This window comes from Mycteria americana, chromosome 9, assembly GCF_035582795.1.
Source record: "Mycteria americana isolate JAX WOST 10 ecotype Jacksonville Zoo and Gardens chromosome 9, USCA_MyAme_1.0, whole genome shotgun sequence".
NCBI lineage: Eukaryota > Metazoa > Chordata > Aves > Ciconiiformes > Ciconiidae > Mycteria > Mycteria americana.
In genome coordinates, this window is record NC_134373.1 from 26,524,136 (window position 1) to 26,537,400 (window position 13,265).

Sequence of the window (13,265 nt, forward strand, 5' to 3'; positions counted from 1 at the left end):
GCGGGCCGCTTGGGCGCATGCGCGCGGACGGGCGGGCGGGCGCGGGGCGCGCCGGGAAGGGCGCCGCCGCGCTGACGTGAGCGGGCGCGCGCGCGTGCGTCGCGCGGCGTCTCGCGCTGCTGGCCGGTTCCCGCCATCCGCCGCCGCCCCCCCTTCCCCCTCCCCCCCGGGCCTCATCCCGCCCAGCGGCGCCGGGGACGCGCCGGGACGCAGGTACCGGGGCTCGTCCCCCGTCTCCTCCTCCTCCCCCCTCCCGCCGCCCGCCCCCCCTCCCCCCCTCCGTGGCGCCCGGCCGGGTGCCCCCCCCGCCGCGCGGCGCCTTCCCTCACAGCGGCCCGGCCCGGCGCGGCCATGGAGCGGCGGGGCGGGAGGCGCTGCCCTCGCCCCCCGCCCCGTCCGGGCGGGCGGCGGGGCCGCGGGGCCCTGCCCGGGGGCGGCGGCGGCGGGGGAGCGGGGCCGCCGCCGGGCCGGGCTGGGAGCGGCGGCGGCGCCTGAGCACGGGCTGCCGGGGGGACTCTCCTCGGTGGCGCCTCCCGCGCTGCGCGCAGGGGCCGCTTCATTCACTTCTTCTAATTTTTGTTTAAAATATGCCCCGCCGTGCTGACCGGGAGCCCGCGGCGGTGCGGGGGCTGCTTCTCGTACCGCTGGGCCGGTGGCTCTCCCGGGCAGAGTGCTGGGGGGAGCCGACAGCGCAGGAGGGCACCGCCGCCCCGGGGACCCCCGCCGGGCCCCTGCAGGTGACCGTGCCGCACGTCCCGTCAGAAACGAGCTCGTTTTCCCTCTTAGGCTTCCTCTGAAACTTTGGTTTCCATCTCTTACCGACTTTCCTCAGGCGCTTTTTTTTTTTTTTCTTGTTTCCTTAAATCTGTTGAAGTTGCTTTAAGGATTTGCAAGAACTTCTGTGTCTGGATCGGGTCTTCTCGCCTTTCAGCGAAGAATCGGCACATTGCTACCCACACTGGGAGAAATTTTGTTAATCTAAGTTTCCTTCACTTGTGTCTAACTCTCCTTCGCTGTGTTTAAAAATACCGGCAAAACAGTTCTACCGAACTTCTGCAGAAACTTTAAGCCACGCTTATATTTTTCTGTAGAGATTCTTCGGCCTGCCTAGTTACGACTGTCTCCTTTTTAACAGGTTTTTAAGGTGGAGTACGCTTACCCTTGTTAGCTCTTCTCCGTGAGAAAGCATGGCTCCGCTAAAGGTGCACGGACCTGTCCGGATGCGCAGCATGCAGACTGGGATTACAAAATGGAAAGAAGGGAGCTTTGAAATTGTGGAGAAGGACAACAAAGTGAACCTAGTGGTTCACTACAATGTTGGAGGAATTCCAAAGACATTTCAGGTACACCAAATATTAAGGCTTTTGTTTGAGCAGTGCATGGATTGTGCTCTTTTCTGAACAGCTGTCTTCTTCAAGGCTATTAAGTGTCACGCAAACTTCCCTCTGTCACTGTTTCTTGTTCCTTGTTTACTGAACACTAATCCCTTTGTGTAGCTCTCCTGTAAATTATTCACGTATATTGTTAAAGGATCTACCAAGGTTGGCATCGATATACCACTGAATGGAAAGAAACAAAAAGCAGAGAAAAGTTACCAAAGTATACAGCATCATGGCTCGTGTGTTCGGATTTTTGGAACGTTTCTGTTACTGGTACATTTGCAGAATCTAGAGGTGAAGATCCTGAATGCTTTGTACTAGCAGTTTTCCCAGCTGAAGAGTAACGGTGTTAACACACTTGTAACCTTTTGCTTGTTTATACAAGACTGCTGAACAGCAGTTGTTACAGTTTTAGGTTTTAAATATGCCAGGCAATGTGGTTTCCTCACTGGGAGGCTGATGCAGATCACTGTTAAAGACTCTTGCAATATTCAGCCTAAATTGCCTTTTTTTTCATTCTAGAGTTGTTTTCAGTTCATTCTTCCTAGTTTTTTGTGCAAAATGCCCCAAATTGAAGGAATGCCAAGGAGTGTTTTTCTGTTCAAAATTTCTATCTCATTTAAAAATATGTAGAGGATATAAGAGCAGTTGGAAGAGAAAAAATTCCTGTCTTATTTAGCAACTTTGTAACAGCCTAAACTGATCTAAATGTTGGCTTCTGCTTTTTTGTGCCACAGTTGTTTTCAGCAGTAGTGTTCACCAGACCTTTCTCTGAGCCATTTATTTCTGTGGGCGGACTTGGTGGAAAGAGTTCACTTTATTTTTGAAAGATCAGGTTTTGCTGCCTTAGTGTGCTCAAAAGTCTCAGCAAAGAATCTGGCAGCCTGTGTTCCCTTGGAATCAAGGCGTGAGAAAATAATTAGCTGTGGATAGTTCCTACCTCTGTTACTGTAGACTTGAAAAGAATCATCTGCCTTCTTGCACGTGATGTTGTGACTGCTCGTTTGATTTAATCCAGCCTTGGACCATGTTGCTTCTGAGAAGAGTGGTCTCTTCTTCACCTCATACCTTCCCCAGGTGCTTGTTCTCACGTGCTCCTTTCCGCCCGGACGAGCGTTAACATGGTGTGACAGTGACTCGAAAGGTGGTTCCATAGGGAGGATGAGCCTATAGAACAGCTAACCATGGCCTAAAGGGGCAGGTTTTCCTCCCAGCCTCTCGCATCTGCTGGCCCTGGCACTCATCAGATCTCTCTGTGAGCTCAGTGAGGGTTTTCACGTGAATTAATTTGGGGAGAGGACCGAACACAAGGTCTGTTGGACGGGGTGATACATCACCATGCAGCTAGGACCACAGCAAAGGAGGAGGAGGAAACGCCGCGTCTTTAGACCAATTATTTTTGTTTGGATGGTGGTTATTTTTCAGCAGGATCTGCTTTTTGGTCCTGTTCATCTTGAAGCAACACAGGCACCGGCACGAGAGCATTGGTGGGAACGAGCAGCAGGCAGGGAGAGCTGCCTGTCCCGTGCGCTGCAGGCTTGTGCTTGAGCGTAGTTTATGCGAGCTGGCCCCAGCCTGTCACAGTGCTCTTGCGTGCTGCTTCAGGCATGACAAATACCTGATAACTCAGCTTTAGAAGTAGAGGGGGTTTTTGTGTTTGGGTTGTTTTGGTTTTTTTTTTTGACAGGTTGCTCTGGGAGAGCTGTGGGTGATTTCCCCACCTTTTTTACTTCTCTGTAATAGAGCTTTTGGATGGATCCAGGGTTGTATTTCTTTCTACAGTGACTGGTGTCATCAAATTTCTCATGTCAGATGATACATTTTACTGATGCTTAAAAGCTTTGACTAAGTTGCCTAGATGCTAGATATGTACTAAGAGAAATATTTCGTTTACCCACACCTCCCAAGACTTTGTAACACTGACTGGGTCATAACAGGTGCATGGAGAGCATGGCTGGAGCCCTCTCATGGTAGCATCTTGAGTTGAAATAGGTTGTTTTGCACTGAGATGATGAAGTAATTGTAATCCCTTTGCACTGGGCTCAATGTTTTAAGAGAAGATGAAAAATTTGGACCCCCCTTTTCAATTCTTAAGTCTTTGAAGACATTTTTAGCTTACATTAAAAAAAAAAAAAAAACCTACCTCACCCCCCCAAAACACAAAGATTGAGCACAAAGTATTTCAGAAGTGTAATTTTCCCAGCAAAATAAACCCTTAGTTTCCGATTGAGGTGGTTTTCCAGCCTCTCTCATAAACTACTGTTGTGTCTAGATTGGCTTTCCAAGAAGCCAGAGATCTGCACAGAAAAAAAGAAATCTCACTGATGGACATGGAGTGCCTTTTACTATCTCAGTCTTTTATATACCTGAACAAATTTAAATAAAAATCAGGAATAATTATTATTTTTAAACTTGTGTATAATTTGAAGAAAACAAGACAGGTTCTAGAGCAATGTATAGCGAAACTTTGGTGTTGGAGTGTAATTAGTGTTCATGTCTATTACTTCATCATTGTTATTTAGATCGATAGTGTGGCAGTATGCAGGTCAGGCTAAATTAAGAGAAGACTTCAATCTGATGGACAATATTCTACTCTGTCTTGTGTGGTGCCTAATGACCTTGGCTGTGGTTTCCAATTGCGCATGAAGCATTGAGTATAGCAATACACTGGCATGGAGGTTGTTGTGTAGCTAGTGCCTGATCTTAGGCAAGGCTAAAGAAGCAGCAGCAAAATGAAGAATTAAGCAAAAAAGGACAAGGGAATTGAAAATGAGAGTATGCTTGGGTATGTATTGTCAAACTTCCATGCAGATGTGAGATGTTCTTTTGCTTCCCCAACCTGCGTGGATAGTAGAGCCTTTACTGAACAGCCAGTTCTTATAGGTGACTTAGCGTGAAGTAACAATTAAGTAATGGTATAATAAAGTAGTAGCAGCATTATTAGGTCGCACAAATTCTTTTTAAAATTATGCTTGTGCTTGACCATAACCCTGAAAGTTTTGACACCACTTAATTGTTATAATGTTGCATATAGACTAAGCATGTTTCTTATTGACTTACTCCCTCGCAAATTTTTTAAGCGATGTCAAATCTGTCTTCCCTGAGAGCAAATTATAAAGTGAGTAGAAGTTTGTACTTAACATTTAAAACTCTCCCCATCTTAAATTATATTTCAAACTTGATGTAGAAGTTTCAGTCAGCTAAATGGGACTGTATGAAGCTCTTATTCCTTTACATTCAAAAACATCACGCTCAATAGCAAAGCAAGTTTCAGAAAGCTTATCCAGGAATATAGGGACTGTCCTTTCAGTTCTGTCAGCTTCTGAGATCACCGATTGCATTAATTCTGTGAGGCTTAATGTTTGCTCGAAATGGAGCCAAGAAGTATTTCGGTGTGAGTGCCTCTTACCCTCTCTATTTGAAGTGTTTTGTTTGAATTTGTAAGTGTTTTGGCCTTTGAAAAATGGATTTATGTTTATAGTCACTTTCTTGTTTTCAGCTAAGCCATAACATTAAAACTGTGACCTTACGACCAAATGGTAGAAAACTGTGCTGCCTGATGCTAACACTAAAGGATACCAGCTTCCTGACAATTGATAAGGTACCATTTAAAGATGCAAATGAAATGCGGATGTATTTGGATGCAGTCCATCAAGACAGGGTTCACACTGGTAAGTGCAATTGTTGTAAATCATGTTAATAACAGTTGGGAGAGGGATCAGTGCTGTGTTTTCTTTTTTTTTTGTCTTTAGCCATTTTGTCCTCCTTGTGTTACTGACTTTCTTTGCATTTGTGTAAATGCTTCTTTCTGGCCCTGAACCCCAATTTTTGTTATATACCTTTCTCATGACGTACCTTTGTCATGCTGAACAATAAGCAGAGATTAAACTTGTAGGAATTGTTTGTGTTGTAAGTATGTTGGTATTTGAAAAACTCTTGTCTGTTTATCACACTTGCATAGTCTCTTTCCTTTTTATTTTACCTCCTATTTTATTTTGTTCTTTTTAAGGATAGGAACTTTACTGCCAACTGAGTAAATGACCAGTATAAGGGATATCCGTAAACATGTGCTTATGTCTGTGCACACAGAATATCGTACAGTCTGTTGGCAAGAAATCTAGTGTGTCCCTTCCAAAATCAACTCCAGCTAAATAACGTCTTACAAGTAAGAATGCCAATCAGTTGAATGACAATCAAATCAAATGTGTATTTTTCCTGTCAGCTGGGAAACCCTCTCAGGGATCTGGCAGCTTTGGAGGTGTGCTGGGCAGCAGGACCACACAGAAGGAAGCTAATAGGCAATTCTCGTATATAGAGAACCAGGTTTGTTTAATTGTTCAAATTTTTCCTCTCCTTTAATTTTATTTCATTCATTTCCTCCTCTCATTCCCTTATCATTTGTTGTAACAGCACTGTAAATACTTATTTTGCATCCAAAGTCTTTGTAATCTAGAGGGCTTGGAATAGATGTATACAGGGTGATTGGCAATGGTGTGTCTTGCTCATGAGGAGCCATATATTCTGTATGAATAAGAAAGGTCACTGTCTGGCTGCAGAAGACAGAATATGTTCTTCATGCTGAGCTATCAGTCAGGCGGAGAAGAAGCAGAAATAGAGGGCAAGTACATGATTAAGACTTGCTTCGCACATAGTTCTGAATATCTCTTTGTTTATACTGAACACTTTACGTAGCAGCTGAACATGTTATAGTCAGCATAGGTCTTAATGAGTTTAGCAGACTTCAGCCAAATGTATATATTGAAAAGCTGCTGACCCAGTTTTGTATCAGAGTAAAGTTACTGAATTTGTGGCATTCTGCTCGGATTTTTGTGTAAATCTTGCAGACTTTTCCTCGAAAGTGGTCTTCCTTCAAAATGTTTTTGTTCTTCCTTTTCTCCCTGCATAACACGGATTTCATGGTGTATCTACCAGCTTTAATTTACTTTATCTCTGTGAATATACTTATATTATCACCCTGAGGGAGAATATTTTTGACATTGTCCCAAAACAAATTTTACGTGTTGCTTAAAGGCACTCTCAGAGTAAAAACTCTAAGGCTGTGTATACAGTAGTAAGATTAGACATGTTTAGTTTTCAAGTCTAAAATTGACCCACATTCCTTAGTCAAGCAACTATTAGCTCCTTCCATTGCATTACATGTGGCACTTGCTTGGCCCAAGGCTGTCAGGGCACTGTTCTAATTGTGTGGTTTTTAATACGGCTTTTTTTTTTTTTTTTTTTTTTTTTTTTAATACCACCCAGGATTGATCTGGGGATAGTTAGGAATCATGCCTTGGGTTTTTTAATGTCAAAGCATGTAAAGGACATTTCTAAAAACTAAAGTTCAACTAACTTAGCATTGGAAAATGAGAAGGGAAATTGATTACTGCAGTAGAGTTTCATGTTTATGACTTGCATTGATACAGTCAAAATTTTACCTATGTCTAATTAGTGTTAAACTCTTAATCTATTACAAGTAGCATTTTTCCGCTTTTGGATGCTATGCTGTAGCAAGTAAAGCAGTGGTGTAAATGCTAGATTAGACTAAAGATGGTCATGTTTTTCACTGTTTTGGTTGTCTCCCTGGGCCCCTCCGCTTGGGTTTTGCAGACTCCTCCCAAAAGAGTGACCGTGGAAAGTAAAGACGAAAATCCATTTCGCAAGGTGCTGGGTACCCCAGCGAGAGCGTCTGTTAAGAGTTCAGCTGGAACTGGAACACCTAGCAACAGAGTGAACATTTCGGCATCTCCTGCGTCATCAGCCCCTCACAGAACAGGCTTGTTGGAGAATCGGTAGGATTGTTATCCTCTTATTATGATATTGTTAAAATTTAGCTCTTTACAGAGCTGCAGGTGGAACTCAGTACACCTAGAAGTAAGAAGGGAATACATTTCTTCCTCTGGTTTTGCTGTTACTTTTAACAGGGTGTTAATACGTGCTTTTCTAGCCTCTGGCTGGTACTGGCACTAAAGCTTTATGAACAACTTAAGAGTTGGGCAGACCAAATTCTCCTCTGTATGCTATGTTATAAAAGTGGAGATTGTGGAAGATAGGTGCAAAATGCACAGAAAGCATTGAGGAGTTCTGATCAGTTGGAAGAGGATCATTTACTAGTCTTTCTGAAAGAATGACCACTTCAAAAATTTTCTGTCATCAGTGAAAAGAGGAAAAGAACACAACTTCCTGGTTCAGAAATGAGTGAAGATTATCCCAAAGAGAATGATTCTTCAACGTAAGTTACCATTGTTTCTAGTTTTTTATTTTAAACTTTTCGTTCATTTGTAAAGGTAAATTTTTCTGAAAAGAATCCTTGGGTATTTCCTGTCTCAGCAACATGGTACAGACCAGCCACTAGTCAACTTGTGAACACACTGGGTGCTTGAAATGGGGTTTGCATTCAGGATTAATGAGGGGAAATACAACCTGCTCTAGCAGTTGATTTGCAGGAACTGGCATATGGAAATTTTGTGTTCTCTTTCTTTTGTCAGTTTATTCAGGATTGTCATATGTGCTATACGTGTATAGCAATAGGTACCTTCTTTATTGAACTTGCTTTGACCCTTTTCAAAACAAAATTCATAAACTCTGCCATTTGGAGAATAAGCTCCATGTGTTTGAAATCACATTTAATCATAAGTAAGAAGGCTTGTTTAAATGAATTGGTTAAACTTATCTGCGAGCAAAGTTTAACTGTTCCATAGTTGAGTATTGAAGGTGATAGGAGAGAAAAGCTTTAAAACAAGTCATAAATATTAGGCAGGCATACCCTGTATCTTCTGTAACTGCACTGACTTCCACTCTTGTTTATCTGTAGGAATAATAAAGCCTTGAGTGATCCAGCATGGAAGTACTTGAACAATAGCAGGGAGAAACAGTTGAATCTGAAGCAGGCAGAAGAAAATAGGACATCAGGTAAAAAAGTAAAAGTAAAGCCAAATGATACCTGGCTTTGACCAGTACGATTTTACCCCTTTGATATTAGTTTAGAAAGCTGCTGCAGAGGTAGTTTTCCTGATCTGCTTTCCTTGTGCCACTAACTTTCTTGCTTCCTACAGAGCCTTATATGAGATGTGAACAACTTGCCTTCGTTTTCAAAGCCTGTCCTGCTCTAGTGTGACCCTGACCTTTACACTTGGGTGCTGATGCCAGCCCATGTGCCAGCTTGTTTGAAAATTCAACAAGCAGCTTCAAACTTTGCTCCAAGCTGCCCTTCCCCTTGGGAGGGCATTCCTGTAAACACCTAAGGATTTCCTTTTTGCTTTCTTTCTTGTTTATTTTTAAAGCTCTCCTTTGCTATCAATGCCCACATGAATTGTAGGCTGTCTTTTGGGCTGAAAATGTGTACTGTTTGCTTTGACTTCCCTATCTCTTCCCCAGAACTTAGAGGGGGAACTCTTTGGGGCCAGGAGTTTTGTTCTGTTTGTATCAAAGTTCTGTTGGATACTGGTGTGTGACAAGGTTTTATGGACGATATAGAAATATTGACAGTATGTACCTAAGCTAGTAAGCAACACCCTTCTTCAGTTTTACTAATAAATACTGAGCCTCTTTCCCTATAAGGGGGAATGCATGCAAGATCTTGTTTTTATAGGGAATGTTGCTGAATGCATTCTTTTTTTAGTGCAGCTCTGATGGCATAAACATGTTGCTGGAGGAGCCAGTAAGGTGAATGTTTATCTCTGAATGAAAATCTGGTTTGCTCTTTAGAGTCGAAATTAGAATCTGTGAGCGTATACCTGCAAGTTCAGGTAACAGTATTGCAAACTTCTTTCATATATCTGCATTTTTGAACGTTGCGTGGCTCAAACCACTTCAAGCTGGGATAGAAGCAAATGTTTATTCATTATCCAAACTAAATTACGCTGTGATTCACCGTAATAGGTGTTTTTTTGACTCTTGAGAGCATTTTTTTTTGATGTGGCACCATCTGAGCCATTAGGGTCTCAGGATCTGACACAATGCTATCAGAACAATGAAACAATCATATTTTGCCCCAAGCATATAGTAATTTACTGTGGTATTTGGAGTGGGAAGAGAAACTGTTTTCACTTCTCCATATTTACCGTGAGTTTTGAGAGCACTGTATTGGAAATCATTAGTGAGTTTTCTGTTATGTGTATCTTGAATATTTGAACAAGACGTGGATGTTTATTACCTTTCAGATAGTTAAGACCATTCAATGACTTTTTAATGTTTTGTATTGCAATTTGGATTTGATGGAGATTATGGTATTAAATTCAATTAAAACTCTCACATGTTTTTACTTACATATGATTAATATTTGCATTACTACTTCTAAGTATGTGTGTTAGTACTTTCCTAACCAGTTCTGGAAAACAGTATTTGAGGATTTTTAAACCTTTTGACTAAATACTTTTAAACGAGTTGTATATTGTATAAATAGCTGAATTACCTGGAACAAAATGACCCTCCTCTCTTTCTGTTTTTCAAGGTATTTTACCACTGCAGTCATCATCCTTTTATGGTAGTCGGTCCTCATCAAAAGAGCACTCCACTGGCAGTTCCACCCTGGACAGGTAGGACTGATTCACTAGCATGAACTGTAAATGACAGTTCTTTCCCAGGAATTAAGATCTTCAGTTTCCTGTGTGTTTATCACGTGGTATATAGTTTATATGCATAAAATGTGCAATTTTTTTTTTTTTTTATCCCTTCCCCCTCCCACCCCACCACCCCCCCCCCAGGAGTACAGTCTAGGTATTCAGTGTGAGTAGTGTAGTTACATCTACAAACTCCAGCTACTGCTTGCAGTAGATAGACTTTCTAAAATCACTCAAGTCTATTATAGTCATTGTGAATGACTGATCCAGATGATATCTAAACTCTAGATGGTTCAAATTCTATAAACTCTGGAACTTTAGACTGAATCCTTGCTTCATTTTTCCCAAGTAGATAAATGGCATGAAACTCTACATTTTAATAACCGTGTACTTTTAGTAATACTGAATCCTGCTGAGGTTGGGATTCTTCTGTGTTAGACGCTGTGCAATCAAACTGTCAGTCTTTGCCCTAGATAGATGAGATACAAGATCAAGGAAGAAAAGAAGCATTGTCCATGCTTTACACATGAGGGACTGAGGTCCAGAGTGATTATGTTACAAGAACAAGAGGCTGAAAATTAAGACTCTGGCCCAGATGTGAATTTTAAGCATATCTTAGGAGTGGTGATCTCATGCTACATGATCGTTCTTCCTCTCATCATACAGTGTGGGGAATTAAGTATCTTAAAGACAAAAGACTTGGTTACACTGCATGCACACCTGTGGATGTAAGGAAATTTAACCAAACAAAGTATTTAAGTGCTCTGGAAAGAAGTTCTCTCTCTCACAGCTCTTATGCATTATGATACGTGCCAGTTATCTTGTGCGGCTTTACCAGTCCTTGTCTTCGATAGTGATACAATTCCAGTGTCATGGACTATAGCTATTTAAGGAAGAGCATTAGAAATCTTACACTTCTTATCCTTTTATGTTTTTAGGTCTAGTGTATCCAGCCAGACCCCTTCAGCCAAAAGAAGCCTGGGATTTCTTTCTCAGCCTGCCCCTCTTTCTGTTAAAAAAATGAGATCTAATCAAGATTACACAGGGTGGAACAAACCCCGAGTGCCCCTTTCCACCCATCCTCAACAACAGTTACAAGGGTAAATTTAATTTTCTTTATCTAGCATGCACACTTTGATCATCAGAACATGCACATTCTTGTTATAATTATTTAATGGGAAAAAAAAAATCCTGATATTAATGAACACTGAGACAGGGAACACTTTTCCTAGTTTGGAAAATACATATTCTTAAATTCACTTCCTAAGAGTTTGAGATACAGTAATTTCAGGTAATTCATGTTCCCTTCGTACACTTCCATGATTCATTTCTCTATCTTGTGTATATGCACACATTTTTTTAAATTTTGATTGTAGAAATTCATGAGTGCTTTCCTGATAAATGCCACCTCCCATGAGTTTTTGGTTTAGCCCAAAGGGCAGGAGGAGACAGCTTCAATAAGAAACTGTGGGGAGTGGCTGGGATGAATGTCCTACATGTTAGTAGTGCCGTGTTTAACACTGGCATATTTACACATTGACATACATACCATGTTAAATCTTCTTCTTTTCAGATTTTCGAACTTGGGAAACACCTGCTATATGAATGCCATTCTACAGTCCTTGTTTTCAATTCAGTCTTTTGCTAATGATTTGCTCAAGCAGGGTATCCCATGGAAAAAAATTCCACTCAATGCACTTATCAGGTAAAATTCACTTTCTGGGAAGGATATTTTCTCTTTCATTACTGAGAAACTTGTTTTGTAATACTGAAGCACCTTTGCAGAGGGTAATTTGCATGTGTTGATAACAAAATAAATCCTAGAGCTCTCTGTATTTTGGAGTTTTACTTTAGAAATAGGAAGTAGGCCTTTAAAATGTCAATGCTGAGTTACAGGCACTCTTTTATATCTTCTACTGTATTTCTACTGGCAGAGTGAAATGCCTCAGAAGAAAATGCAAGAAACTGCAAAATAAATAGATGCAGAATAACTCCTTTTTAAAACATTACCAGCTAGGGTTTAAGCTGGTCACTAACTTCACCTGATGTGTGAGGGCTTATGCCTTTTTGGAAAATATCCCTTGTCTAGTAGCTGTGGAGAGTGTTCAAGTTCTGCATACTTAATCTTTTTCTAAATTCAGCTGAACTCTCAGTTCAGTCAAACCTCATGTCAAGAAACTCCACAGGTTTCTGTAATATGTAAAACTCTCTTTTGTCTTTGAAATTTTGAATTCCTGTGCCATTCAGATTCCATTTTATGTCTATCAGACAGCCAAACTGCTGTTTGTTCTATGTACTGCACTCTCTGCCATTTGGGATTTTTATTATATATGCTCTTGTGTACCGCGGGGTTTTTTTCTCTCACTAAACAAGATTCAGGATTGTCAGAACCATTTCTGTTTCCATTTCATAGTGTTTTATATCTTTTGGGGTCATTTCTATTTTTGCTGTGTCTTCTTGAACTCTTCCTATGCTACTCAGGAACAGAGGTTGTTCCACGTGCCTATTGAAATGTCCTTTCCCTAATTTTTATAGAAAGACCTCTGAAGCTTGCGCCCCATCTAGCTAATGTTAAACTGTGTGGGTACAGCTTGTGCCATAGTACCTCTGATGGAGGGCAGTGTGTGATCCTGTGCATACAAGTCAGAGTTGATACTCAGTAGCATCATCTTTGGCTTCTATTAGTTTGGGTATGGGCACTTGGTCCAACACGATGAATGTTTTTCTGGTTGAAAAGCAATTGCCTATCAACTGCTTTGTGGTGGAAAAAGGCGCGTTTCCTAGTATGCTTCACTGCCCAGTTGTAGAGGGTTAGGAGAGCACACACTGTTACTGTAGCTCAGCAGAATAGCAGAAACTTGTTGAGCTGCAGTAAACTGATCAGATTCTTTGGGTAACTGAGTATTAGTTGTTGGTTTGGGGTGGGAGGGGATTGCACAGGTCTTTTCTGTCTTTCTCTCTTTTTCTTTTGTGTGTGTGTGTGTGTGTGTCATGGAACATGACATCTTCCCATCACCTTCCCATGTAAGTACTATGACCGAAACTGTTGTGCTTGGAATATATTGGGTGTGTATTTCCTGTGAAATTGTAAAGCAGTTGTTAAAAGCAACTGTTGCAAAGCAGTAACTGAGAGGCACAGGTAAAGTCAATTTCAACAGTTTTTTAACAAAGTTACCAGTAACGCTATATGTAGCTTGAACCAAGGAACTCTTCATGGCTCTTTGTTACAGCTTTTTTCTACTCTGTTGTAATGTTTTACTGCCAGAAGACGTAAGGCTTGAAACTGAGTGGAAATTTAAAAATAAAAAAATAAATAGAAACCAGT

General features: G+C 41.5%; 1 protein-coding gene across 1 annotated transcript in view; it reads left to right on the forward strand.

Moving 5' to 3' along the window:
- Positions 1–44: 44 nt before the first annotated feature.
- The window catches only part of USP37 (ubiquitin specific peptidase 37), a 36,985-nt gene continuing 23,764 nt past the window's right edge, over positions 45–13,265 (forward strand). The window contains exons 1-10 of the mRNA XM_075512551.1: positions 45–213; positions 1,136–1,343; positions 4,879–5,050; positions 5,602–5,702; positions 6,990–7,171; positions 7,537–7,611; positions 8,194–8,291; positions 9,832–9,916; positions 10,879–11,040; positions 11,514–11,645. Coding sequence (XP_075368666.1) covers positions 1,188–1,343; positions 4,879–5,050; positions 5,602–5,702; positions 6,990–7,171; positions 7,537–7,611; positions 8,194–8,291; positions 9,832–9,916; positions 10,879–11,040; positions 11,514–11,645 — 1,163 coding nt within the window. The 5' untranslated portion in view covers positions 45–213; positions 1,136–1,187. The remainder of the gene's footprint in view (positions 214–1,135; positions 1,344–4,878; positions 5,051–5,601; positions 5,703–6,989; positions 7,172–7,536; positions 7,612–8,193; positions 8,292–9,831; positions 9,917–10,878; positions 11,041–11,513; positions 11,646–13,265) is intronic.